The sequence below is a fragment of the Thecamonas trahens genome, assembly GCF_000142905.1.
Source record: "Thecamonas trahens ATCC 50062 unplaced genomic scaffold supercont1.15, whole genome shotgun sequence".
NCBI lineage: Eukaryota > Apusomonadida > Apusomonadidae > Thecamonas > Thecamonas trahens.
The window spans coordinates 58,357-85,156 of NW_013657665.1; the positions used below are offsets into that span (position 1 = coordinate 58,357).

The 26,800-nt window shown below is 62.4% G+C and overlaps 9 protein-coding genes across 9 annotated transcripts; 5 read left to right on the top strand and 4 right to left on the bottom strand.

The window, feature by feature from the left end:
- Positions 1-82: 82 nt before the first annotated feature.
- On the bottom strand, positions 83-5,538 carry AMSG_02473 (uncharacterized protein; the record flags this gene model as incomplete). Its single annotated transcript, XM_013903938.1, has 3 exons — positions 83-2,551; positions 2,647-5,329; positions 5,516-5,538. The coding sequence occupies 3 exons, from the start codon at positions 5,536-5,538 to the stop codon at positions 179-181; spliced, it is 5,079 nt and encodes a 1,692-aa protein (XP_013759392.1). The 3' UTR covers positions 83-178.
- Positions 5,539-5,827: 289 nt separating this feature from the next.
- Positions 5,828-6,386, bottom strand: AMSG_02474 (uncharacterized protein). The gene has a single exon (XM_013903939.1). The coding sequence runs from the start codon at positions 6,289-6,291 to the stop codon at positions 5,842-5,844; it is 450 nt and encodes a 149-aa protein (XP_013759393.1). The 5' UTR covers positions 6,292-6,386; the 3' UTR covers positions 5,828-5,841.
- A 1,125-nt stretch (positions 6,387-7,511) lies between these two features.
- On the top strand, positions 7,512-9,510 carry AMSG_02475 (uncharacterized protein; the record flags this gene model as incomplete). The annotated part of the gene is made up of 2 exons (XM_013903940.1): positions 7,512-7,644; positions 8,232-9,510. Exons 1-2 carry the CDS (start codon positions 7,634-7,636, stop codon positions 9,508-9,510), a joined length of 1,290 nt encoding a protein of 429 aa, XP_013759394.1. The 5' UTR covers positions 7,512-7,633.
- A 399-nt stretch (positions 9,511-9,909) lies between these two features.
- Positions 9,910-12,362, top strand: AMSG_02476 (uncharacterized protein). The gene is made up of 2 exons (XM_013903941.1): positions 9,910-10,250; positions 10,881-12,362. Exons 1-2 carry the CDS (start codon positions 9,964-9,966, stop codon positions 12,157-12,159), a joined length of 1,566 nt encoding a protein of 521 aa, XP_013759395.1. The 5' UTR covers positions 9,910-9,963; the 3' UTR covers positions 12,160-12,362.
- Positions 12,363-13,129: 767 nt separating this feature from the next.
- On the top strand, positions 13,130-14,283 carry AMSG_02477 (uncharacterized protein; the record flags this gene model as incomplete). Its single annotated transcript, XM_013903942.1, has 1 exon — positions 13,130-14,283. A coding segment is annotated over one exon (1,154 nt), but the record flags the coding sequence as incomplete, so codon positions are not given.
- On the bottom strand, positions 14,277-14,940 carry AMSG_02478 (uncharacterized protein). The gene has a single exon (XM_013903943.1). It carries the CDS (start codon positions 14,845-14,847, stop codon positions 14,308-14,310), a length of 540 nt encoding a protein of 179 aa, XP_013759397.1. The 5' UTR covers positions 14,848-14,940; the 3' UTR covers positions 14,277-14,307.
- Positions 14,941-17,418: 2,478 nt separating this feature from the next.
- AMSG_02479 (uncharacterized protein) lies at positions 17,419-18,141 on the top strand (the record flags this gene model as incomplete). The annotated part of the gene is made up of 1 exon (XM_013903944.1): positions 17,419-18,141. The coding sequence occupies exon 1, from the start codon at positions 17,491-17,493 to the stop codon at positions 18,139-18,141; it is 651 nt and encodes a 216-aa protein (XP_013759398.1). The 5' UTR covers positions 17,419-17,490.
- Positions 18,142-18,161: 20 nt separating this feature from the next.
- On the bottom strand, positions 18,162-19,462 carry AMSG_02480 (ADP-glucose pyrophosphorylase; the record flags this gene model as incomplete). Its single annotated transcript, XM_013903945.1, has 1 exon — positions 18,162-19,462. The coding sequence occupies exon 1, from the start codon at positions 19,452-19,454 to the stop codon at positions 18,162-18,164; it is 1,293 nt and encodes a 430-aa protein (XP_013759399.1). The 5' UTR covers positions 19,455-19,462.
- Positions 19,463-20,000: 538 nt separating this feature from the next.
- AMSG_02481 (uncharacterized protein) lies at positions 20,001-26,459 on the top strand. The gene has a single exon (XM_013903946.1). The coding sequence runs from the start codon at positions 20,130-20,132 to the stop codon at positions 26,424-26,426; it is 6,297 nt and encodes a 2,098-aa protein (XP_013759400.1). The 5' UTR covers positions 20,001-20,129; the 3' UTR covers positions 26,427-26,459.
- The last annotated feature ends 341 nt before the right edge of the window (positions 26,460-26,800 follow it).

A 26,800-nucleotide genomic window follows, 5' to 3' on the forward strand; every position in this document is an offset into this window, starting at 1 on the left:
GCGTGTTCCCAGCTCCCTCCGCTCCCTCCGGTCGCCCTTGCCGTCGCAGCGGCACCTGCGTGCCACCGTGCCATTCTCTCATTTTCATCCAATGTTGTTTACTCAGTTGAACACAGCGACGATGTCCTCGACCAATCTGATGGTGCGAGCTACCTGGTCGAGTGCTCCGCGCGCTGCCTCAATACTTCAGCGAGTCAATCTTGTGCGCAGGAGGGAGTGGCGTGTCGGCTGCTTGATCGGCACGGAAAAACGCGTGCTTGCGCGCAGCAGTCTTGCCTGCGATCAACCGCCGCCGCGCTAGCCGCGACCGGTTGTTCTTGCGCCCTCGTCCTGGCTCGGGCTCCTCTGAGCCGGGCGTGCTCGGTGGCCGCTCGCCGTCGCTGTCAGCAAGAGGTGAAAGCAAAGTCGCCGACATGCCGTTGAGCGAGGTCGAGAGCGAGGCCATAGACGCGTTGAGATCGCGGAACCGGACCCGCGAGCCGGGGACCAGTCCGAGCAGTCCGTCATCTTTCTCGCGTTCTTCACGCTCGAGCTCGCGCACCGCGCTGACAAACTCGGGATCGTCGATGGCTCGCGGAACAAAGCCGCCACCCACGCCCGAATCGCCGGCAACCGACTTCACCACCCGCCGCAGGTCTGGATCGATGTGGAAGACCGCGGCGTTGCGGGTTGCGTTGTCCTGCGACGGCAGCGCCACCACCGGCCGGCCCACCCCGTACCCGCCACCGTCTTCGCTCGCCGCCACCACAGTCTGCGACCTCGGCCGACTCGTCTCGCGGCTGCTTGCCTTGCCCGGTCTTCCGCCGAACCGGTTCTGGCTCGGCTTGTCATCGCGGGTGTACGCCGCCCACACCTTGAGCGTGTTGTCCCACGAGCCCGAGACATACTGGTGCCGCTGCGGAAGGTAGACCACACACTTGACTAGGTCGGCGTGGCCGAAGAGGCTCGCCACAACCTCACGCCGCACTGGGTTGTACACAAAGATCTTGCCCTCGTCGGTTCCGGCCACCACCATCCCGCGGGTCTGCTTGGCCGCCACGCGGATCCGCGACGACTCGGAAATGCCCTGCGGCCCGCAGTGGTGCGTCACGCACCGCACAATGCTGCCAAATTCTACCGTGTCCAGCGAGGTGTGTCCGCCCATGGCCGATCCTGTCGCGCCAAACCGGGCCCCAGTCCGGTCGCTCGGATCAGCAAACGTGTGCATTCGCTTGAGCCTCGGCTTGCCCTCGCCCCTAAGCGTGTCAAACCGCACGCTCGTCGCCGATCTGTTGAGCACCGACACGGCGCTAGAACCCAGCGCACTCCCGCTCTCGCCTCCGCTCCCACCGCCGCCTGTCCCCGAGCCCGACACGCCGTCGTCATCGTCCCGCGAGTCGAGCGACTCCGAATCGTCGTTCGAGTCCGATCGCACTTGTACCAGCTCGTCGTCCGAGTCGGTCGAGTCAACAATGATCGAGACTCCTACCGGCGTCGCTGCTCCCCGCCCGCGCCCGCGCCCGCTCTCGCATCCGTCGCCATCGCCGTTGCCTGACGTCCGATCCGACCCACCACCTCCGCCAGTCTCAAGCTCATCGTCGGCATACGCCGCCGTGAGCAGCGTAGAGAGCCGCTTGCGCTTGCGCTTTTTCTTTGGCTTGCGGATACCCTTACCCCAGAGCTTAAGCGTTCCGTCCACAGACGCGCTCATCCACGCAGAGTGCACCACGTTCCACTCGAGCGCCGTGATTGTGCCGACGTGCTCTGACAGCGCCTGCACAAGGACCATTCCGGCGTGCCCAAGCGTGCCGGCATGTGCAAACGACTTGATCCAAACCATGCCAACCTCGTCGCCCCACGCCATAACTCGGTGCCGCTCGCACCACGCCAGTGTTGTGATCGGCGCGTCTGCCGCACGCCGAAAGTCGCGCCGCCCGCTCCGCACTCGCTCCGGCACCACATCGGCATCGGTCGTGCCCAGCAGCGTCGTCTTGCGGTAGAGCACCTCCTCACCGGTGTCGAGTTGCCACACCCGGAGCGTCGCGTCGCGCGCCACAGACACAAGCACATACGACGACCGGCCCTCACCAGATGGCCCCGATCCCAGATCGGCATTACGCCGCCGCCGGTGCTCGCTCAGATCGTTGCCGTACTCAAACGACTCGACCTTGACCACCTCCAGCCCAGTGATTGCGTCGGTGTGGCCTTCGCCGCGCGAGCCCACAAGCGGCAGGGACTTGAGCAGCGAGAGTCCAGTCAGCCGCGACCGGATGTTGGCTCCGACCTGCGGCATCGACTGCGCACGCTCGTAATTGATCGAGCTCGGCACTGCAACCGTCGTCATCGACACTGACGAGTCGCGATAGCCGTACACAAGAATCCGTCCGCGCGAGGTGCCCAGTAGCAGTACGTCGAGCTCATCAGAGTAAAGCACCACGTCGATCGAGAGCCGCGACTTGCGGAATTTGACTGACGACGCCGCATCGGCAGGCTTGAGCGGCGAGGCCACAAGCCCGAGCCGGACCACAGGATCCGCCTCGGCCGCAGACGCCCGCCCGTCCTTCCGCTTCCGCTCTCGCCGCTTCCACCGCTCACCACCTCCTGCCTAAGCCGGCGCCGACCGACAAGGGGGTGTTCGAGCTGGTCTGGCAGCTGCAGCGATCGTACAAAACCGAGCGCCTTGGCCTGCGGATTGCCACGCGACGCTGCAAACGATCGCAGCGACGCAGACCGCCCGCGCCCTCCCCGCCCCTCCTTCAGCCGCACTTTGAGCTTGTCCGCCACCGACAGCACCGTCGTGCGGCCGCCATCGTCCATCGAGATCGATGCCAGCGACTCGCCGTCGTCCGAGCTCCCGCTGTCCGAGCTCGACACCTCTGATTCGCACAGTGACGCCATCGAGCTCCGCGTTGACAGCGCGTTCTGCAGTAGCGACGACATCGTGCCCTGCGACGATCCAGCTCGGACCAAGTCCGGAAGTCCACCGGTGCTCTTGTGCACCGCATTGAACAGCATTGGGTCGGTCACAAAAACGCCGTCGCGGATGAGCGGATTCGGTTGAACGGCCGGCGGCGTTGCCGTTGGCTGCGGCGACGCCCGCGTCTTTGCCGCCGTCTCTGGCGAGTCGAGATCGCCCAGCCGCCGTGATGGGTCGTATAAAGAGCGGTTGCGCTTGGCGAGCGCCCGCGCCCGCTCCCGCTTCTCGGCGGAGAGCTTGGACCACGTTGACGCTACGTTGCCGTGCACGCTCGACGAGCCGCGGCCGCGGACCAGCGACGCCTTGGCCGACGACTGCGCCTTGCGCTGCGACGCAATGTGTGCTCGCTTTCGCGCCGTCTGCCGCGCCGCGAGCTTGGCCCGCCGCGCCGCAGGATCGTCGTCATCGAGCAAGAACGGGTCCGGCTCGGGCTCGCCAGCCTCGTGCCCATCGGTTGTCACCGGCTCGGTGAGCCAGAGCCAGTCGTCGATCTGGGTCTGCGACGCGCCGGCAAACGAGGCAATGAGCCGCGGCGCACAGCCCGGGGCGCCCAGCGCGCTCCCGGCCCGGGCCATCTCGTCAGGCTTGCCCTCAATCCACAGCTCCTCCTTGTTGTACTTGTACGTGTTCGACTGCTCGCGCTCCCACTGCACAATCCGCCCGTCGGCTCCGGCAGAGAAAAACACCAGCGGGTTGGTTCGCGAGAACGAGAGCGCGTCCACCACGTCAGAGTGCTGCACAAGCGTCGTCAGCGCTGCTCCGTACCGGTACTTCCACACCACAAGCTGCCGACGGTTCGTAACAGCGAGTACCTTGTCCACAGCCTCAAAGTAGTACATTCGTCCCAGTGCCAGCGCCGCGCCAGCCTCCTCCTCGACGCTACCACCGACTCCGCCTCCACCGCCACCTCTAGCGGCCGCGGCCTCACTTTCGCCGCGCTCGCTTGCTCCACTTGCCCCGGTCCCACCGCTCCCCTTGCCCGGCAGTAGCGTAGCAAGCACCGAGGTGACGTCGGTAAAGGTAGCCAAGTCGTAAATGATCGGCTCGTCCGAGCCGGCCGACGCCCACAGCGTCGCCGTGGAGTTGACAAATGTGAGGCCCGTGATCGACGCCGCGTGCGACCGAAAGGTGTGGACAAGGATGAGAGACCCATACTCATTGGGCTCGGATGCCGGAGGTGCTACGTACGACCAGACTCGGATGGCGCGGTCGTGCGAGCCCGAGGCAAGCCATCCGTCCGCGCCCATCGATGCCGCCAGCGCCGTGATCCCGAGCTCATGTGCGTCTTCCCGGTGAACCTTGAGCACTAGTGCCTTCTTTTGCTGCGAGAAGACCCACCCGCAGAGCGCACCAGAGTCCGTGGCCGTCACCAGCAGATGCGCATACGGCATGTACACCATATGCCGTGTCCCGCGCATCTCTGCAGACGGGTTCCGTCTCGCCCGCCGCGGCTTCGTCATGTTGGTCATGTCGAGCGCAAGCAGCGCAGCCTGTCTGCTCGCTGAGCTTCCGATACCGGCGCCGCTCGGCCCACCAGCACCACGCCCGCCCACCCGTGGAAGCACCTCGTGCCAGTCCGAGTGCACACCATCGCTCCGGTTGTAGCTGTAAAGCCGGAGCGCGTCCTTGAACACCGCCACAAGCACGTCGTCGCCGGGCAGCCAGGCCAGGCAAAAGACAGGCTCCGGACGGTCGATGGCCGGCGCGAGCTTGGCCCGCAGTGCCCCAAGCTCGGCTGCCGCCGCGTTGCGATCGGCAACAGCCTGCGCCTTGACTCGTGCCGCCAGTGCCCCACCCACAGCCTCGGCACGCTCAATCTTCTCGGTCGCCGTCCGAAGCTTGACCTTGAGCTCGTCGAACCGCGACGAGCTCCGCAAATACTGCGCAATCGGCAGCGAGTGCGCCGGTGCCGGCGGCGCGGCCATGCTCAGAAACTTGAGCGCCTTTTGCGTCTGCGCATAGTGCCACACAATGATCTCGCCGCCGAGCGAGGCCGAGAATAGCTTCTTGAGCCCGTCGACGTAGAGCAGGTCGGTGACAGTCCCGGTGTGGCCGTCATAGGTCGCTACTAGTTGTGTTGTCGTTGAGGAGATGTCCCACACCTTGACCGTCTCATCCTCTGAACCAGTAAAGACGACCGACGCGTGCGTGTTGAAGGCTGCACAGACAACCGACTTTGCGTGAATGGTAGCCGATCCCGCGCCACTACTCCGCTTGCCTTGACCACCCTCCCACTTTCGCCACGGCGGTTCCCCGCTCTGAGAGTTGAAAGTATCTTCCGATCCCAACGGAAGTGGCTTGTGCAGCGGTGAGCCGCGGTACTTGTCGACGAGTGCCTCGATGGCCCCAGGATCCAGCCCGCTCTTGTGACTCCTTCTCCTCGACAAGCTCTCACCACCACTGATACTCATGCCGATACCAGATGAGTGTAGACCACTCTCTCCACTTGCCATCAAACTTCCATCACGTCCGCTGGCTGGTCGATTGCTACCACGATGATGTCCAACACGCCCACGACCAGTTCCACTGCCAGTGCCCACTGTTCGCGCAGAGTCCGACGGAATAAACCGCTCAAACTCCATACTCACTCCAGCTACGCTCACACAAGTAAGTAGAACAGGTACTTCTCGTGTCCTACTTGCTCGTTGCCAGACTGGAGTGCGGTGTACTTCCTTTCGGTCCCCTCGCCATACCCTTTCCCCTCGCTCTCGTCACCCTGGCGGTTAGTCGCTCGCTCGCCGAATTGCCGCCAAAGCTCGCCCAGAGCCACCAAGGCTCCCAGAGCCGCCAGACTGCTGATTTGGCGCGCATGCAGTTGAGAACCTCGTTCATTTTTCATCCTGTTCGCGTGCAACACATCCCTTTCTTCCATCCTCTCCAGTCTTTTACTGTTTGGCGTTGTCATCAACCTTGTTCTCCTCGTTGTCAGCGTCAGCGCGCCGAGCGCGTCGAAAGGCAGCAAGCTGGCGAGAGATCGACGGCGTGATGGCGAGCGTGACCGCGAGTCGAAGTGGCTCTGTGAGCTTGGTCGCCACCCATGCCAGCATAAAGTCGCCTGTCGACTTGGTCACCTTGAGATCCGTCGACGACATGCCCGGGAGATGGAGCGCGTCCAGGTGGTAGTCCTTGACCAGCGAGGTCACATCGCCCGGGACAATTTCTCCGGTCTTGACTCCCATGTACAGACCCGAGAGAGTCACCACGTACACACCGAGATACGTGGTGATACCCACCATGCCATACTTTGTCCAAAGCTGCCGGAACTTGCCGCCTTTCTTCCCCTCGGCCTCAGCTTCGGCCTCGGCCTTGGTCTCGACCTGCGTCGCCGTGGGCATCGGCGTCTGTGCCACGATCTTCTCCACCTCGTCAAGCTTCCTCCCGATTCCGGTCCCAGCCGCCTCTGCCCCAGCGGCAGCTCCAGCACCAGAACTAGCGCCCGACACATCGCTGGCGCTACCGCCAGACGCGGCATCCTCATCCTTGCTCGAGGGGAAGCTTCCCGAGCTCGGCTGACCACCAGCGACCTCACGACCTGGCCGAGAACTCGCAGACACTCCCCGCATTGCTTGGCCACACACACTAGCTGATGTCCATCGCCCGTTTGCTCCGGCAAGCCCAGTCCTTGCAACAAGTCGCAGCATGTCGTCCAAAGCTCACCTACTGGTTGATCGACGCAGAGAGGTGCCACTCGGCTCTAGCCGAGCGACAAGCGATGCGGGACCAACCAATTGCCTTGATCCTCTCGTCGTATGACATCATCACCACAGAGTTTGTGTCTCAGCTAGTGAGATGGAGCTTGTACGGCTGGCGGCCTCCCGTCGAGCGTTGACGGCTGGCGGCCTCCCATCGAACGTGGATGGTGGTGAGAGAGACGCATCTGCTGGCGTGTGCGGCCGATCAGCGCAGACTGCTTGGAGCCGTGGCTGGCTCGTCATAGGCACGGTGCAATGCGAGCTATCTACGAGGCGAGCAATAAGTGAGCTGTGTTGTGTTGATGGCGTGGCGCAGCGAGGCCGTGAGGGGTACGTACTAGCATGCAGATCGCCAGGTGGTGATGAGCGGTTGCAGTTGCAAACCAGTGCAGAGGTTTCGCAGTCGGTCCATCCGCCACTACTGCCGTATCGCCATCAGCATGCAAGGTGTGTGACCCGTGCTCGGGAGCAAGGGCTCGGGATCAGTGTCGACGAGGCGCTCGTGGGTGTGCAGGGCGCGAGTAGGTTGGATACCGGTGGCAGGCGGGAGCAAAAATAAATAGACAAAAATTGTATTGCCGAGACAACTCTGCCTTTGCCAACCACACCACGCGTGGGTCGAGCGAGTGGAGAGCGAAGAGCGGAGGTCAGCCACGTGAGCGTCAGACTGCTCTGTTGCTCGGGGCGAGCAGGAAGCGGGAGCATGATGAAGGTGATGATTGTTAGGGAGAGGAAGGGCAATAGAGAGCAAGTACAGAACGTTGCTGTCAAATGTGCTGTTGTCATTGCTACAGCACTTGTCATCAGTATCTATCTCTACGCCCACCACTACCACCCTTACCTCCCTCGGGACTTGCCCCAAGACGAGCTCGACGTTATCAACTACCTCGAGTACCAGCGTCCGTTTACCCCTGCTGAGATTACCTCTGCCTCACTCAAGCACTCGATAGAGTTGGCACGGGACACACAAGGCATTGCTGCTGTTATGCTCAACTGGTACGTGCCCTTTGTATTCCTCTTAACCCTCATCTATCCCCCCTTGCCCTTGCTTCCTGCCTACCTGCCTGACTGCCTGTGGATGGCGGCAACATTGCGTTTTGGTCGACTGAAAGTCGTTTGGTACCAACTTCGTGGCCCTCCTCCGCTCCCCCTCCCCCCTACCACTGGCCTTTATCCACCTGGCACATGTCCATGGTGTACTTTTACATAGCACCATCCTCCTTATACGGTCATCTAGTATGGCATTGACCTCGTTCTTCAGTTGGTATACTGGGGAATGGCTGTACCTCGCAGAATGACCGCCACCCCCCCCCCCCCCCCTCTTCCCCCACTTTCCTTTCCCTCTGTTGAGCGCATTCTCGTTATCAATGTTATCATTGTTGGCTTTGTACCATCATTTTGCATTGGCTTTGGAGCGGATCCGCCTCGACATGGCCTCGATATGGCTGGCATCGACATGGTCGGCTTGAGATGGCTGGCCTCGACATGGTCGGCCTCGACATGGTCGGCTTGAGACGACATGCCGTGGTGTGTGATGAGAGGACTCACGTACCGTACCATCTATTTCGACGGGGCGATGACAGGAAACGACTGGACAACCTGAGGGTGATCATGCAGAACCTGCGCGAGGCGGGCCACTACAGCGAGTTTGTGGTGTGGAACAACAACCCGGATACTGTGCTCAACGAGGAGCTCATCTTTGGTGAGCGGATCCCGGAGCGGGTTGTTGTGGTCAACTCGGTGGACAACCTCAAGGACTTTGGCAAGTACCTCGGCTGCCAGCGGGCAGTGGCGGAGATCTGCTACATGCAGGACGACGACTGGGACTCGTCGAGCTACCGAGTGAGCCTGCTGTACTCGTTCCTTGGCCAGCCCGGCGTCGAACACGGGGTGACCAACGCGCGGACGTTTATGCAGAACATGGCGTGGACGTGCTACAACGCCGCTGCCAGGATCCACGCTGGATTCATGTGGGGTGGGTGTGGCTCGGTCTTCTCGCGCGACGCTGCTGTCCGGCACATCGGCCTGATCAACTCGCTGCTCCCGGTCGAGTTCAAGTACATCTCGGACCTGTTCTTTCCGCTGTGGTACAACCAGCCGCCGATTGTGTACACGCTGCCGCTCGACCAAGGCGAGCTCGACACCAACGACGCCATCTCGGAGCAAGAGGGTTTCAGCGAGTTTATGTATGAGGCCGGCATCCTCGCCATGGATCGGCTCTGGACGGCCGACGAGAGCATCTTTCGCAGCCGCAAGCGCATGAAGCGGCAGATCACTCACGCCATCCGCACCGACGACGGCGGCATGTTCCTCACCAACACGGGTGTCAACCGTGAGTTCGAACTCGAGACCTGCACTCTCGAGGACGACGCCGAGCGCTTCACGCTCGACCGCACGCCGTGCACCGACAGTCGGCGCCACTGCGGCGTCCGCAATCACTACTTTGCACACCCGCCCATGTTTGCCATCGACGGCGATCCAAAGACGTGCTACGAGGCTGCCGTCGCGCCCGGCCGACCCGCGTTCTTCGGCTTTGACCTCCTTGCCCCGCACAAGGGCGTCACCATCCGCGCCTCGATCGGCGCGTACGGCAAGGGCGCCCGCGACGCGCTCGCCCCTCTCACCACCGCCGTCAACGTCTCGATCTCGCTCGAGTCCGAGGTCTGGCGCACCTTTGCCACGCCGGCCCTGGGCATCTCGGGCCGTACCCTCGAATCTCGCTCATTCTCGCTCGACTCTCGCTCTATGGCCGGTGAGACCCAGGTCTTCCGCTCCTTCATCATCACTCTCCCGCCCGTCGTTGACATGTACGTGCTCCAGATCTGCGAGCTCACAGTCAACGGTGACAAGTACGTTGTGTAGCCTCCCCTCCCTCCCGCGCCCCGCGCCCCGCGCCCCGCGCCCCGCCTCCTTGTGTTGGCCGTTCAGTACCTTGCTCGTGGCAGCTGGCAATCACCAGCTTAGGCGAGTGGAGCAAAGGCGACTATCGTCACCTGCTCGTCCCGATCAGTCCGCTGATGGACTGGTTGGACAATCTCACCCACCAACGCCCCGAGCCAGACAAAATACGTAAAAGACCTTGGCTACCACAACAAGCACCACCCCCCCCCCCCTCCCCCCCTCCCCACCCCACCCCACTCACCCACTCCGCCGCCGATGCTGAAAAAAAAAATCATAAAGGAGGAAAAAGCGACGGAGAGTGCAAGCGAAATCGACAGCAGCGGAAGGCGGGAGAGTCGGCAACGTGGATTGGGCCATTTCACTCGATTACGGTCGAGGCCACGTTTCTCCATTGTGGGAGGCTTGCAGACAACCATGTTGAAGGGTCAGAAGTCCGAGAGTGTATACCAAAAGCCTAGCCGTACTGTCAAGGTTTTAACCATTGTACTCCTTTGCTTGCTTGTCGGTACCTTTATCCGCTTACGTGAGCGCATCCTCTATCCCTACATCCCAGCTGATGTGCCACAGGACGAGCTTGACCGCATGAACTACGTCACCTACAAGCGCCCGTTTACAAAGGAGGAGATCCTCACAGCTGCACGTGCGAGCTCCTTGGAGTATGTCGCAGACTCCCAAGGCATTGCTGTTGTTATGCTCAACTGGTATGTCTGACTCTCTCCTCCTCCTCTTCCTCTATCCTCCCCAACCCCTCCCCTCCCCCTCCCCCTCCCGAGCCCGTGCTTGGGTGGATGGCTCTGTTTTCGTTTGTTTCACGGAATCGGGCGGGTGCCATGCACCACCTTCCAACCACCACGTATAAGGCCCTACCATTTGCCATACCAACACCACGCCTTTTATAGCCATATACGTGGATGTATCATCCTCAATTCTTTCTCCATCTCTACTTGCATGGCTATGCGAACTTGCTATCCCTCGATAGAGCTGGTTGTTGCCACTGGCCCTCTCCACACCCCCCACGTGCGGTGGTTTTGCAAGCCAACCGCAGGTGTCATGGGCATGACATTGACCACCAGGCTATCAGCCTCCACCTATGCCCATGTGTTCCTCCGTCTATCTATCTCTCTATCTATCTCTCTCTCTCTCTCTCTTGGTCTTGTCGCTCTGGCTCCCGCTGGTCATGCTGGCCGCTGCAGCGAATGTGTGGCGGTTGCGGTTGCGGTTGCGGCAGTTGCAGCTGATGGCTCGGCTGCAGCCCGGGACCCGCCCGGTTTCACTCCCCCCCCCCCCCCCCCCCCCCCTTCCCCACTCACACATGCGGGTAACGGTGACAGGAAGCGACTGGACAACCTCAAGCTGATCATGCAGGAGCTGCATGCCGACGGAATCTACAGCGAGTTTGTGGTGTGGAACAACAACCCGGATACTGTGCTCAACGAGGAGCTCATCTTTGGTGAGCGGATCCCGGAGCGGGTTGTTGTGGTCAACTCGGTGGACAACCTCAAGGACTTTGGCAAGTACCTCGGCTGCCAGCGGGCAGTGGCGGAGATCTGCTACATGCAGGACGACGACTGGGACTCGTCGGGCTACCGGGAGAGCCTTCTGCACTCGTTCCTCGCCCGGCCCGGTACCGAGCACGGTGTGACCAACAAGCACACCTCGATCCAGAACTGGGCATGGACGTGCTACAACGCCGCTGCCAGGATCCACGCTGGATTCATGTGGGGTGGGTGTGGCTCGGTCTTCTCGCGCGACGCTGCTGTCCGGCACATCGGCCTCATCCACTCGCTGCTCCCGGTCGAGTTCAAGTACATCTCGGACTTTTTCTTCCCCATTTGGCACAACGAGCCGCCCGTCGTCTACACCGTCGACATCAAGCAGGGCGAGCTCGACACCAACGACGCCATTTCGGAAGAGACCGGCTTTGGCAAGTTTATGCACGAGGCCGGTGTCCTCGCCATGGACCGGCTCTGGACGGCCGACGAGAGCATCTTCCGCAACCGCAAGCGCCAGCTCCGCCACATCACCCACGCCATCCGCGCCGACGACGGCGGCCTCTTCCTCACCAACACGGGCGTCCAGCGTGACTTTGAGCGTGTTTCGTGCACCCTCGAGGACGACCCCGCCCGGTTCACCTTTGATCGCACCCTCTGCCGCACTTCTAACCGCCTCTGTGGCATCCATCACCAATACCTCAACCACATGCCGCCTTTTGCCATCGACGACGACCCGAACACCTGCTACGAGGGTGCCGTCCTCCCGGGCCGCCCGGCCTTCTTTGGCTACGACCTCCTCACCCCGCACACCGACGTCATCATTTCGGCAAAGATGGGCGGCTACGGCTACGGTGCCGTCCACGCCCTCTCCCCCATCGGCAATGCACTCAACGTCTCCATCTCGCTCGACGCACAGGTCTGGCACTCGCTGGTAACCCCGGCACTCCGCGTGAGGGAGACCTCCGACGGCCTGCTCACCTTTACGCTCGACTCCAGTGCCATGGCTGGTGAGACCCAGGCCTTCCGCGCCTTTATCGTCACCCTCCCGCCCGCCGAAGACATGTACATGCTGCAGGTCTGCCACCTGAACGTCGTCGGCAACAAGGTCCGGTCATGATCCACACCTTGTTGTCACGCGTCTGTCGCTCCCCTGTGGGCATGTTGTCGCTGTAATGGCAATGCCCGTGGCTTGGAGTACTCGCACCCAGCTCGGCCCTGGCCAGGTCCGTCTCGTCACACACGCTCTTTCTCCTCTGGCTCTCCCCTTTCGAGGAGATCCTCATCAGTACCGCTCACCCCTTGAATGTATTCATCTCCATCATCATCCTCTTTCACCGGCTGCCTTGCCTGCCATCCGCGGGCCGCTGTTCGCGGATATTGCTACGCCCACTGTACACTCTAATGCCGATGCTGGTGGAGCAGTGCTCACCATGAACAAGAGACTCGCCATTCGAGTTTCCATGCCGATGCTGCACACGACCATCTTGTCGTCTTGCTGAAAACTCTCCCAGTTTGCTGCTGCCACAGACCCACGCCGACGCCGTCACGGTCACCGCATCAGCGTCGCAACGGCGAGCGTGACGAGAGCAGATTTCTAGCTCCACAACGGCAACAACTCATCTCGTCGAGGAAGGGGGGTACATAGCAAGGTTGGCTCGGCTAGGGCAGTAGCATGGCGCGGCAAGTTGAGCAGACAACAGGCCTGAGAACGGCGGGAAGCTCGGGTTCGGTCAACCGAGGTGGGCGCAGCAGGCGGTCAGGACGGACGAGGGAACTGCAGAGTGAAGGGAAACGAGCTCGCGGTGCTGGTTCCAGTCAAAAGACGGCGAGATCGAGGAATGCCAACGGCCACACACATCGTGGTCACGAAAAGTATGGTGCGCAAAGCGAGAGCGATGACGACGGGCGCTGGCATGATCAGAGCCAGTCCTGTAGCCGTGATCGCCCTCATCATCGCCGGCGGCAGAGCAGTGGCGACGCCACGTCGAGCTCGTCTGTGGATGGACGCAGGACTCCGACCGGGAGGCGATCTGCGGTACCGCCGCTTCCAGATGAGGTGGCTGGCAAGGCGCAGGGGATGGGGATGACCATGTTTGTGCCTCTTCACAGCGGCAGCCGGAGCCGCGGCGCGGTAGGCCCGGTCAATGGCGGAGAGGGCGCGGGGATGCCCGGTCCGTCGGCGCTGCACTGTGTTCCCGAGCACGTTCAGCCGATGCGGCTGCTGCTTTCATTACTTGCGGTGGCGCCGTCGCGATCGGGCTTGTATCGCGGGCTCTGGCGGCCACTGCTATTTACGCTGGTGCTGGCCGGGACCGGTGCCCTGTCGTGGGCAGCTCTGCTCGACACCAGGTTCCCCAAGGCACTAATTGTGGGCACTGCCGGGCTCTCACTTGCGTCTGTGGCCGGATGGCTGAGCCTGGCACATTACCTGGGCTCGGGTCACTCGCGGGCGTCTGCGGGCTTTCTCCTTTCGCTAGCTGAAGGGCGGATGCGGCTGCGGCTGCGATCGACGACGCGGGTGTATGCTTTTGGAGCGCTGCTGGCGAGCGTGGTGCTCTCAGTCGGCTGGCTCGCTGTGTCGTGGATGGCAGTCTCGGGCATCGACAACAACGACGGAGTGGATGACGATCCGGACTCGAGCATGCCGATCTTCTACATACTGTACGCTGTGGCGGTGCCTGTCAATGTGACGGTGTTTGTGTTTGCGGTGGCGGTAGCGGCGCTGATGGCGCACATCTCGCGAGCGCAAGTGGCAGCGCTGGCGGTGAGCATGGAGGACGGAACGCTGTCGATGGAGCGGGTGGTGCGGAAGCATGCGACAATGGCACGGCTGGCGCGGCGGCTGTCGAGCCTGATGCAGAGCTTTGTGGTTCCTGTCTTTATCATCTTTCCTCTCTCGATCTCGTACCAGCTGTGGGACGCGGCCCGGGCTAGCGAACGCGCTGACAACGAGCTCAACGGCAAGTACTACCTGGTCATCTACGCGCTCGCCCTCATCCTTGTCGCCACTATCTTTACCTCGATCAACCGCAAGTTTTCCTCGCTCACCGACACAGCAGCCCAGCTCCATCGGGTCGGCTCGCACTCGTTTACCGACATCAACACACTGCTGGGCTACCTGGTCGCCTCCCGGCCGCCGTTCCTCATCATGGGTGCCGCACCGAGCCCGGCCATCGTCCCGATCCTTATCCTCGCCTTCTTTGGCGTTGTCGGCACCCTCATCCATCAGGTATCGCTGTAGATACAGAGCATCGGCTCGCATGGTCTACGGCAGGCGCAGGCGCGACTCGTCGTCGTCGCCGTCACCGAGCTCGAGCTCGAGCTCGAGCTCGTCGCCGTCGACAAGGTCAACGTCTTCCAGGTTGGTAAGATCGAGCTCAATGTCGTCGCCACCAAACTCGGCAGAGCGAGCAGCATCGGCATCTGCTTCAAAGGACGAGAGACGGAGGTAAGAGGAGAGGAGCGACGGCCGCGAGCGCCTTGCGATCCAGTCCGGGACCCACGACGGAATGGCGTTGTTTGCCCGAGCGAGACCAACGACGACCCAAATGGCGACAATAGCGCCAATAGCCAAAGCGATGATGATGCCCAGGATAGCCAAGACCGAACGATGATCATCGTCACCATGGCTACTCAGAGTACAAGGACCACGATGTCTCACCGAGACCATTGAGGCCATAGCTCGACAAGGAGAGGAGTATGTAACACCATCACAACCACAGACCGGATCATGAACAGCAATGCAAGCCGTCGGTGGTGTACTACATGTACCTGTACTTCCATCGATATCATGACATGCAAACATACCCCAACAAAAGCTTCCCTTCTCACATCCATCTCCTCCTGGTGCTGCTGATGTTGATGAAGTTGATCCTGTTGTGCCAGCCGAGCCGAACGAGCACCTGACCACCTCATCGTCTCCCTCTCCCATCACCATCACAGAGCACAAGACGAAGACAACAATGACGACCATAATACAGGTGGACGTGGGAGTATACATGATGAGCGGGCGTATCAGGGGGGGTGGGTAAAAGGGGGGGGGGGGGGGGGTGAGGTGGTTGCGACTGTGGCTATGGCTGGGACTGGGGGCTGTTCTGTACCTCGCCATTGTGAGGTGGCAGTGCGGCGAGGGGGAGGGGGTTGTGATCGGATTGGCTCATGGGATCGGAAGGGGGGGATGTAGATCACGATAGGGGGTTGGGAGAGGAGGGGAGGGTGTCGAGATCGGATCGGATCATGGGATCAAGACAAAGGGATGTAGATCACGAGTGTGCGCCCAATTCTCACCTTGATATCGTGTGCACGTGAGCCGGCGAAACGGCGCTCACGTACACGCGCGGTTGACCGTGCCAATTGGCACGATGTGCTGGCAAAGATGGCCAGCACAGTAAATGCGAGGAAATCCCAAGCCGTCGAGCCAGCGGAGCGACCGCTCGGCCGGCAACCGAGAGTATTGATGCGATCCGACGTGGTTGTGTGATCCGACGTGGTTGTGTGATCCGACGTGGTTGTGTGATCCGACGTGGTTGTGTGATCCGACGTGGTTGTGCGATCCGACGTGGTTGTGCAATGCGATGTGGTTGTGTGTGAGTGGGTTGTGGGCAGAAGTGAGATGTGCATGTGCATGTGGGTGCGTGTGGCAAGGTGTGTGCGGTGAGCACCATCGTCGCCATCATCATCTCCGTCGTCACGATGATGCGATATGTCGTGCTCGTGATCATGCCTGGAGTCAAAGTCGAGCAAGCCCCCTTTCCCAACTATCATCAGTCGCGTCATGACTACGATCTTGCGTTGCTCGCCGCGACAACGTGTCGACGCTCAGTCGCCCGGCACCCGCTCCCGGCGCCACACGCTCAGGCTCAGGCTCGGGCTATGGCTCGGGGAGACCTCGTGGCGAACAGACTCGACTCTGGTGAGACGACGAAGCAAGGGAGGGGAGAGTATGGCGTCGGGGGCACCGGACGACGAGGCTGCGAGGTTGTTGAGGAACGACTTGGGCAAGGTTCGTCGGTCTGCGTCGGCCAAGCGGATGCAGGCATTTGGACCTCAGCAAGCAGCCATGTTGGACAAGCTGGAATTGGTGAGGGAACAACAGATCTTACTCTCTGTCTCTCAGATGGCTCATTGGCAAGATGATGATGAACTGGCTGATCTCTCTCTTTCTGCTGGTGTCTCTTCCGTTGATGAGAATGCCGCAAAGTTCAAGATGGTCACCACGTTCTTCGACAAGACCGAGAGGGACATCTCTGACGTCCTTGATCAGTTGGCCGATCTCGGCAACTCCATCGATAGCCTCTCACGCAAGTTTGCCTCGGCATCCACGCCGCAATCTTGAACTCTCGTCATCGACGAGGCGTACCTCGACTCGCATCGGCCTTTCTGATCTCGAGCTGATGCTACCACTACAACCGATGCTGCCACCACAGCTGATGCCGCTACCACCACAGCTGATGCTACTGCCGCCACAGCTGATGCTACTTCCGTCACAGTCCATGCTGACCATGCCGTGACGACTTGTCGTGTCTCGATGGAGACATCTCTCGTTCCTACCGTACGCACCTGAGACCACGTCGATCGCATTCTATGCCAAGTACATCCCTCACGCACAAACACACACGCACGCACTCTCTCTATTCATCTGTCTCTCATACATGTACACACACATCCCCCCTCCCTTAATCGCCCTGTACAACAGCAGCCGGCCAGTGGTCGCAGATCACGCTGCGCCAACCGCTGCCCCGCCCCGGCCGAGGACAGCGACCGCGACCGTCTCCATCGACCCACGCCCACCCAGGACAACCTTGCAAAACCTCTCATCTCGCCCGATCTCGTCGCCACATGTTGAAATGAGTCACATCAATAGACGCGGAGAGAGCATGTGGCACTGCCTGACGTCGGCTGCACTGCTCTCCCGCCTCGAGGCAGCCGAGTCGACGCCCGCCATGACCCAATCCTCCCCCTACATCTTCGACCTCGACAAGCAGACATTCAGTAAGTGCTTTACACATGCGAGACACTGGTACCTTCTACATGCCTCCCCTCACTCACTCTTTCACACGCCCGCTTCTCTCGCTTTTCTCTTGCCGCCATCCTGGCCACAGCCGAGAGCTCGGCCGCGTCGATGACGGGCGGGAAACAGACGGGCCGAGTCGGTCAGTCTCAGAGTGCGACGACGATGGCATCGACCACGGAGACAGACAGAGAGAGCTCTTTGCAGAGAGTTCTTGATTTTAACTTGAAGACGACATCTTCAAGCTCTCCTCCACGAGACCAATCGTCGCCATCGTCCTCGCTCTCGCCGGCATCACACGTCCGTTCCATCGTCGACTTCTCACTCGATCTTCCGCGCTCTGCCTCAATTCTCGGTGACGATGTAGAGAGATCAAGCTTGCCGCCCCTTCCGGCGGCAAGGGATCGCACTCTTGAGCTCTCGTCGCTCTTCTCATCCATGCTTGGCACAGACGCTTCGGCTCTGTCGTCGCCTCTCGAGCCCGCGGTCGCGACTGTGATTCGCCCGCAGGCTCGCACCCCGGCCCCGGCTCCGGCCCCGGTTCTCAACACGCGAGCCGCTGCCGCTCTTGCCCGTGAGGCCGACCGCCAGCGGCCGCCAGACATGGTCCGCAAAGCTGGTCGCCACAGCGACGTCCGCAACCTCTGGGTACTCTCACCCGAGTCGATGGCTCGAGCGGCGCGGCAGACCAGCCCGGCGGCGGCTCCATCTGATGCGGCGGACCGAGCCTCGATTCGCGGGCGGCTCGCGGATGGACCGCAACCGCGCGCCACCAGTCCCGTACCGACCGAGTCCCGCTCGCCGCCGCGCCCGCGTGCCGCAGTGCCGCCGGCCGACGACTCGGCGTCTGCCGAGCTCGCCGCCCTCCGCACAGCGTACGCCGAGCTGGAAGAGCTGTACGCTGCCTCACTCTCGCTCAATGACGCGCTCGCTGCACAGCTCGAGTCGCGCGCTCCGCTGGAGGCCTCGCTCCGCGGCACCATCGCCACGCTCCGTGCCGAGACTGCCCGCGCTGAGGCCCGCAACACCGCGCTCGTTGAGCACATCGCCACGCTGACTGCCAAGCTCGAGGCCGGCAGCAGCTCTTAGCCGACGTTTATACTTTGATGCTAGAGAATGACACGGTCGAACATGTCGGCCTTGAGCACCTTGTGCGGGAGGACGACGCAGTTGCGGACGACGGTCTCGGGCTTGATCTCGACACCGTCGCCGAGAATGGTGGCCGACATGTCTGCGTCGGCCGCGTGTGCGGGATCGCCCTCAACACGTGCCCACTCGCCAACGATGGCATTCCACCCGACGATGGCGTGCTTGACAAAGGCCGAGTCGGCCACGACCGCGCCCTCGAGCACAATCGCGTCGCGGACGCGCGCACCGGCGCCGATGGTCACACCGGCGGCCAGCGCCACGTTCGGCCCGATGACCGCGTCCGCGTGGATGGTCGCTGACGCAAGATCGGCGGCGCACACGTTACCCACCACCGTAAACGGCACGTCGGCATCAACAAGCAGCTTGCCCGCGAGCGCCTCCGAGCCGAGGTAGTACGCATTGGCGTCGAGCGCCGCCGACGGCGTCTTGACCGGTGCCCAATGCGCGTGCGTGACCAGGGCCTGAACCGCGTCCTTGGCCACCATCGGCACAATGACGTCGACCTCAAGCCCGACCGGCTGCCGCGCCGCCGCAGCCAGCCGCGCCGCCTTGGCCGCCGCCGACCGTCCGCCGCTGCTGCCTCCCTCGCCGTCGCCGCCAGCTGCAGCGCTAGCCACAGCGTCGGTGATGTTCTGGAAGCCTGCCCGGCTAAAGACGTACACACCGCACGAGACGGTGTTGGAGACAAAGACTTCAGGCTTCTCGGCATAGTGGGCGACCTTGCCGACGCCCCCAGCGCCGACCTCAACGCCATCGACCACCATGCAGCCGTACTTTGTAGCGTCAGCCTCGGGCACGGTGGTAGCCAGAAGCGTCAACTCAACACCGCCAGCCTGAGCATCAGCATGAGCCTTGAGCATGTCAACAAGCGGAAGAGCGCCAGCGACGTCCGAGTTTGCCACCAGAATGGCATCCGAGTTGGGAGCGAGGATGTCTTGAGCAAAGTGAGCGAGACCAGCAGCTGTGCCAGCCTCAACAGGCTCACGAAGGTACTTGACAGGAACGTTGAGACGAGATTGAAGATCATCAGCATAGTGAGCAAACTGAGTCTCATACTCGGATCCCCCATAAAAGCCAACCAGAAAGACTGCCTTGACGCCAGAGGTGGGAAGGCTCCTCAGCGAGTGGTCGATGACCGGAGCGTTGGCAATGGGGAAGAGTGGCTTGGGCACTCGGAAGGAGAGCGGACGGAACCTCGTTCCCCGTCCTCCACAAAGAATCACAACTGTAGTACTCGTCGTAGTCTCTGCCATGTTTGCCTGTCGTTGAGTCTGCCTGCTTACTGCCACCGACTCGCTGAGCCGAGCCTGGCCTGGCCTAGCCTGTTTCCCGGCTCCCGAGCCTGGCCGCCTCGCCTCGCGCCCGTCCCGCGACGTGGCATCATCCCTGATGGCAGGAATTTTGTCACGGTTGTTGGCGTTGGCATGGTAAAATATTGATACAATTTTAGTTCAACACGCCCGCAGTCTTCCACTCCCTCTCTATCTCTCCCTCCCTTCCTTTGCCCCATAACTTCGCAATCGCCAATTCTAGGCTTTCCTATTGCCTTGACACCGTTCTTCCATCTACATTACCAGCTCATTGACCATCCCCCCCCCCCCAACCCACACCCACCACCACCACCACCACCACCACACACACAGAGAGAGAGACCATCAATACACACAATCACACAAGCAAACAGACAAGCAAACCTCCCATGTCCACCTCCTACCCCCGTCCCGGTAGACCCGCCTCGGCAGAGCGGCTCGGCCATCGACTCGGCGCCAAAGAGCGGGCGTGTGGAACACTTGACGCCACCCTCTTGAGCGAATTGTGTGGGCAAGGCCTGTGGAGCACCAGCAGCAGTGAGTGGAAGCAAGACAACAAGCCAACATGGGCAATGTAGCATCTGACATGGCTACTTCGGCAGCATCTTCAGCCTTTATATGCTCAAGTCGGTTCTGCCTTCGTCATGGGAGCGGCGGCTGTTCAAGTATGCTCTTCGTCGTGCCGTTGGTCCTTACCTCCTCTCCGAGCTACGATTGGATCAATTAGATGGCTCGGCTACAGAAGGTGCCCTCTCTCTCAATGATCTCGAACTCAATCCTGTGGCTCTCAACTCGTTTCTCATGCAATCGCCTTTCAAGATCTCCTCTGGCTACCTTGGCTCTGTCGCCGTAGAGCTTGATTGGGCAAACCTGCTCGATGCACCTTGCGATGTCACAGTTGACCGCCTCGAGCTAGCTCTCGTCTCCAATGATTCGCTCTCGCCAGACTCCCCCCTTCATCCAGACAATCTTCTTGCCGCACACGCTGTTCTTGCCCCTCCCTCGGCAGATGAGCTGGCAGAGGCATTCATGGCCGAAGAACGCTCTGCTGGTGTCGCCTCTGTCTTTACTGCGGATCCGCTGGCAGACGCAGACTACGAGCCGGTCTCACCGACGGCCTCCTCACCGCCGCGCGAGATGCCCCGTGCTGCCGCTTACGGCTCGGCCTCCGACTCAGCCGCACCGCCCGACGCCCTCGACGGCGTCGCCACCCTCGCCGACCTCATCTACACCATCGTCAACAAGGTCTCGGTCTCGGTCAACCAGATCGCCATCCGCCTCGAGCACTACTCGCCTCGTGCCTCTACCCGGTCCGTCATCCTCATCACCATCCCACTCCTCAAGCTGGTCGACGAGACGCCGCCAGGCGGCTCGCCGCGCCCGCCGCTCTGGCACAAGGCCCTCCGCTTCTTCGGCTGGAAGGTCCAGCTTGTCGAGCACGACGCCCCGGTCCCGCCAGCCTTTGTCGGCGCCTTTGATCCAGCCGAATCGGTGCTCTTTGCTGCCGCCGCCGCTGTCACCGCTCCCGCGAGCGCGCCGCTGCCCACCATTGCTGTCGGTGACCCGGCAACCGCCTCGGAGCTCCGTCTTACTCTCCGCAACGACAAGGCCGATGACCCCCTCCCGCCTACCGCGGTCCCTGACTACGACCTCGACATCCACATCGCCTCGGCCTCGTTTGCTCTCTCCGCTGCGCAGCTGGAGCTCGTCCTCGAGGTTCTCGACGCCTACTCGCTTCCCACCCCTGCTCCGGACGCCGACGCTGATGTCGACGCTGAGTGCCCGTCGCCGCCGTCGTCGCCATCGCCGTTCCCACTCAAACTCCGAGCTCGCGTTGATGCCGTCTCGCTCGTCCTTATCTACGACGCCTTTTTCGATCTTGTCGATGCAGAGCTTGCCTCTGGTGCTCCCACCCCGCGCGGCTTTGCCACAGGCACCGAGTCAGACTGGGACGTCGACAACCCAGACCTCGCGTCGTCAGTCTCGTCGTCGTTTCTCGGCCTCGACCGCGACGACTCGGCCTCGCTCGCCACCTCGATGTGTCGCTCCTCGCTCGCCTCCTCTGTCTGGCACTCGGCCGTCCTCGACGTCGTTGAGCCAGGAGACCTCGACTCGGCCCTTGCGTCGGTCGACCACATGGCAATTCAGCTTGATGCTCTTAGCTGTGGCCTCTCGCTCGTCAATGCTCCAGCGCCTGAGACCAACGTCGTCGTCACCGCCGCATCACTAGCTGTCTCAGAAGTGCTCGCAGGAAAGTCGATTGCTGTCGCCTCGCTTGCGCCGCCCTCGCCCGAGGCCGCCACCCTCGTCCCACATGCTCTCTGCGCCACTGTGGTGCTTGGATGTGCGTTACCGCCGCCGCCGCTCCGCATCGAGCTCCTCCACCCACTCTCCCTCGAGCTGGATCTCCGCATTCTTGATCGCTTGGGACCGTTCCTCGCGCCCTCGCCCGTTGTTGCCGCCCATCGCATGGCCTCACTTCTCGCAGACCTCGATGCCATTCGCAGCCAGCCGACCCCATCGTTCTCCATCGCAGAGCTTCTCGCCGCAAAGGCGCCGCTGGTCGACGCGCTCTTTGCCAGCCCCGCAACGCCTTCGGACGACGACCTTGCTGCAGCTCTTCCTATCACGCTTGTCGTTCCTTTCGCGGCGCTCCAGCTCAAGTTTCCGGTCCTTGCCAGCACCCGCAATGCTGTCCATTCCGAGCGTCTGGTCATCACGGCCAAGGACCTCGTCGTCGACATCCCGCCCTCGCCCGACCTTCGCCTCGTTGTCTCCGCTAGCGAGCTCAACTGCGCCCTCGACGACCTCGACTTTGCTACTCTTGGTTCTCGTGACTCCCGCATCACGCTCGACATCGCCGTCTCATCATCTGTCTCGGTCATGCTCGGTCTCGACGAGCCTGGTGACGAGCCCGTGTCGGACTCTCCGCCGGCAGTCCACGCCACCTCGGTCCCGCTCACCACGCCCGACGAGCCGCACCCGATCTTTGGCGCTGCTCGGGCCTCGTCCATTCGCGGCGTCTTCTCTACCCTCGTTTCCACCTTTGAGGGCGCCTCGCAGCGGTACGCCGCGCCCAGTCGCGCCGAGGCAGCCGACCTGCAGGCTGCCACCCTCGCCTCTGCTCAGTACGCCATCACGGTATCCCTTCCTGCTGCTGCCATCACCCTCTCCAAGCGGACGTACGACATCCTCTACGCCCGGTTCATGGAGCTGCTGGCTGTCCTCGACGTCGCCGCCTCGCGTGACCTCGCCATTCTCCGCCACAAGCTCGTCCAGGAGCGCAAGCTCAAGGCCGCCATTGTTGCAGCGCGGACGCAAGACATCCGCGACGCCGGAAGCGACGCCAACTCGCACTCCAACGACGAGTTCTTTGATGCGCTCGCTGTCACCTCGTCGTCTGACGAGCTTGGTCTGCTCGATCGCGCCACGCCACCGCCGCTCCTCTCAGCCTCGACCTCGTCGTCAGGCACAGTCTCGGACGACATGCTCGAGTCAGCGCTCTTCCAGTCGATGCTAGGTGTGGCGCCTGGTCACGGCATGACTCAGGACGAGCTCGCCCGCTCGATCCTAACCGCCGTCCCGCACCAGCGCCCACTCGACGACTCAGACGACGCCAGCGCTGATGAGGCGCAACAGCCAGCCACCAAGCCGCACGTCGTCATTCCGCCTGCTACCCAATCACCGGCCGACGACACCTCGGCCTACGACCTGTTGCTTGCCTCGCAGCCGACTGCAGACTCGGGACTTGCCCTCCTCCTCACCGTCGACGCACTGAGCCTTGTTCTTGTCGAGGAGCTCGCCCCGTACGACAACGAGGCCGAGTCATCTGACCACCTCCACACGTATACCATTGTCGCCGACTCGCTGCGGCTCTTTCAGGCCGGCCAGTTCCGCTCGCAGCACCTGGCGTACACCACGGTCGAGCTGAGCGGCATCGCCGTTACCGACAACAGTGTCTCAGTCGTGCGAACGTGTCCGGTCCTCACCTCAAACGATGCCGAGCGAGCTGGCGCGCTCCGCGTCTCGGTCCTCGGCAACGCCACCCCGCGCGCTGCACTTCCTGACATGCTCATTGCGCTTGAGGCGTGGCGGCTCGAGCTCGTCATACGGCTCCATGACGAGACCGCCACCCGAATGGCAAGCTTCTTTGGCCCGCCGCTCGCTTGGCCGCAGGTGGCCTTCCCGCCGCTCCCGTCGACGCCTGGTGTCCTCAACTTTCAGGCCGTCGTTCACGATGCTGCCCTCCGCTACACCCCGCGCCACCATCCGGCCGCACTCATTGTTGCCGCCTCGCAGCTCCGGGTCTCGACCAACATGGTCGATGGTGCCAAGAGCTTTGGCCTCGAGCTTGCCTTTCACGACGCCACCGGATATCTCCACGATGACCAGACTGCGCTTGCAGAGCGCGAGCTTGGCCCGGCTGCGGAGAGCGCCTACTCGTTCGACGCTCACTTTGAACGCTGCCTTGGCGCCGCCCGCATCGCCGCCCTCGACTACGCGCAGCTCTTCATCCGCACCAGCGACGAGCCCGATGTCGCCCGTTCCGGTCCGGCCTTTGAGCTCCGGGTCTCCAACGAACTCCTCCGCCTTGACCTCTGCCGCGACTCGCTCCACATCGTCAACGATCTCATCACCTACCTCGGCGCAGGCATGGACTGGCTCGATGCCGACCAGCTGCAAGCTGCGCTTGACGATGCCGCTGCTGCTTTGGATGCCCGTAACGTTGCTCGTGCCCGTGCTCACGCCAACACCACCACCGTCGGCGCCACCGACAATGTCGTTGTCGCGGCGCAGTCTGAGGCAGCCGCCGCTGCGGCCCCCGCCGCCGGCTCGCCAGACATGTTTGACGCTCTTGAAGCTGAGGCTTTTGCGTCGGACGATGGCTCATCCGGGCCCGACCTCATCGCGCTCGCTGCCGAAGAGCTGTTTCCCGGCGAGGCGCCTGGCGATCGGAACGCGGCTGCCCTAACCGGTGGTGAGCCTGGTTTGGCCGCTCTCGGCGAGTCAAACGCCTCAGTCTACCACGACGCGCTGCCGATGGTCGAGGATTACTTTGGGCCTGGCGAGGCAGCTCGCGTCGCAGCACCACCGCATCTTCGCAAAAAACGTGTGACCATTGTGGAGACGCCGATCGAGCTCCCGCCGTCGATTCACGTCGGCGTCGCGCCTGCCGCTGACAATGACGACGACTGGTTTGTCTTTGACATCGAGATTGACGACGACGCCGCAGAGTACTACGACACCGTCACAGCGTCGTCCAAGTCGGTCCCGGTCGGCGAGCTCCCCACCACCGTCCGGGTCAATCGTCAGGCTGGCCTCGCCTCGGACACAACCATCCGCTCGGTCTACAGCCTCGACCACGCAGACGCCGATGGCGGCCGCGTTGTCGAGTCCGGGAACGTCACCATTGTCTCGAGACTGAGCGCCGGTGAGGCCATCCCTATGGTCGAGAACTACTTTGCCCGTCCGGCGCTCCTGCCCGGGCGCGCCACCGGCGAAGCTGCGCTTGAGGACAATCTCGACTCGGTCATCACCCTCAACGACATCAGCATTGTCATTGCCCTTCACGACGGCCTCGACTTTGGTGACGGTTCGGAGCCGCGCATGGCCGATGCCGTCGAGTTTTGCTTCTCGCACGCATTTGTGCGGAGCGCGAGCTACACGCCAGCGTCGGCCAAAGTCTCGTCGCTCACAGTCTCCATCAAGGACTTGGAGATTGTGGACGGCCTCTCGTCGTCGGTCCACCACAAGGTCCTCACATATCTTGAGTCTGAGGAGACGCCGCGGCGCGCCGGCTCGGCGATGATCTCGGCTCGCTACGACCTCGTGCTCCCGGCCGAGTCGGCATCGGCCGCCGATGCCGAGGTCCAGCTCAAGGTCTCGCTCCTCCCGCTCCGGCTCAACATCGACCAGGACGTCGCCGAGCTTGTCGTCTCGGCCGCGCTCCATAGCGCCCGGCCCGAGCTCCGCGGTGTGCTGGAGCTTGTCGAACAGCACGCAGCGGTCTCGGTCGAGCTGGCCGCGGGTGAGTCTTGCTCGGCCGAATACTCGGCCGACGATGACGCCGAGAGCGAGGAGACATTTGTCCAGTACGTCGAGATCTCCAAGCTTGAGCTGCGGGTCGACTACAACCCAAAGCGACTCGACTACGAGCGACTGTGGAACCGCGAAGGCGTCGAGGACGTGTTGCAGTTCTTCAATCTTGTGCCTATCGACGACATGGCGCTCGTTCTCGCTCCGGTCAAGCTCGCCGGCATGGCAGGATGGCCGGCAGTCGTTGCAGGGATCATCGAGGTGTGGCGGCCCAAGGACCGCTCCGACGTCCTTCGCATGCTGCCGGGCCTGGTGGGTGGCATCTCGCCGCTGCGGCCCATCATGAACGTTGGGACCGGCTTTGCTGAGCTTGTCATGCTCCCCATCGAGCACTACCAACGCGACGGGCGGGTCATGTACGGCCTCCAGCGCGGGGCGACATCGCTTCTCCGCCGCGCCGCCTTTGAGGCTGCAAATGTTTCGGCCCACCTCTCGGTCGGCGCCCAGGTTGTCCTCGAACAGGCTGATGACCTGCTCACTCCCGCCCACCTCTCCAACCGCGACGGGCCGTCCGTCTCCAAGTTTGCCGCTCAGCCGGGCTCGGTCTCTGAAGGCGTGCGCGAGGCATATCGCTCGTTTACCCGTGGCCTCACAGACGCCGCTGCCACCATCTTTGCCGTTCCCCTCCGTGAGTACCACCAAACTGGCACTGGCGGCATGGTCAAGTCGGTCATTCGCGCCGTCCCGGTTGCCATCCTCCGCACCGGCATGGGCACGACCGAGGCGCTCTCCAAGACCTTGCTCGGCGTCACAAACTCGCTCGATCCGTTCCGCTTCCGTAAGCTCGCCATCAAGTACAAGGTCCCGCCCCGTCAATGAACGCCCAGACGCACCACCTCGTGCGAGAACCGTGCCTCACGCCCATGCCCTCGGCTGCCCCGGCCTCGGCTGCCCCGGCCTCGGCTGCCCCGGCCTCGGCTGCCCCGGCCTCGGATGCCCCGGCCTCGGCTGCCACGAGACTTGATCCGCCCGCGTCCACTGCCGATCATCCGAGTCTTGATTGCCCGTCCACGTGGCTTTTCCTGCCGTTTCGTAGGTGTTGCGTGGGACCGCGAGGTCTCGGTAGGCTGCGCGTAGCGGGGAGAGCGTGGGGAGTGCCGCGCAAGCCGACCCCGGGTCCGCGGCAGCGCTCGCTCCGCAACGTTGTGCCCGTGCGCCTCCTTTCGTCCACGGAAAGCAAAAAACGGGACCAC

Bases quoted from the DNA above. Each gene is read 5' to 3' on its own strand.
- AMSG_02474 (XM_013903939.1), bottom strand. From the start codon at position 6,291: ATGCCCACGGCGACGCAGGTCGAGACCAAGGCCGAGGCCGAAGCTGAG.
- AMSG_02481 (XM_013903946.1), top strand. From the start codon at position 20,130: ATGCTCAAGTCGGTTCTGCCTTCGTCATGGGAGCGGCGGCTGTTCAAG.
- AMSG_02476 (XM_013903941.1), top strand. From the start codon at position 9,964: ATGTTGAAGGGTCAGAAGTCCGAGAGTGTATACCAAAAGCCTAGCCGT. The intron at 10,251-10,880 runs GTATGTCTGACT...TAACGGTGACAG, and splicing joins GCTGTTGTTATGCTCAACTG to GAAGCGACTGGACAACCTCA.
- AMSG_02478 (XM_013903943.1), bottom strand. From the start codon at position 14,847: ATGTTTGCATGTCATGATATCGATGGAAGTACAGGTACATGTAGTACA.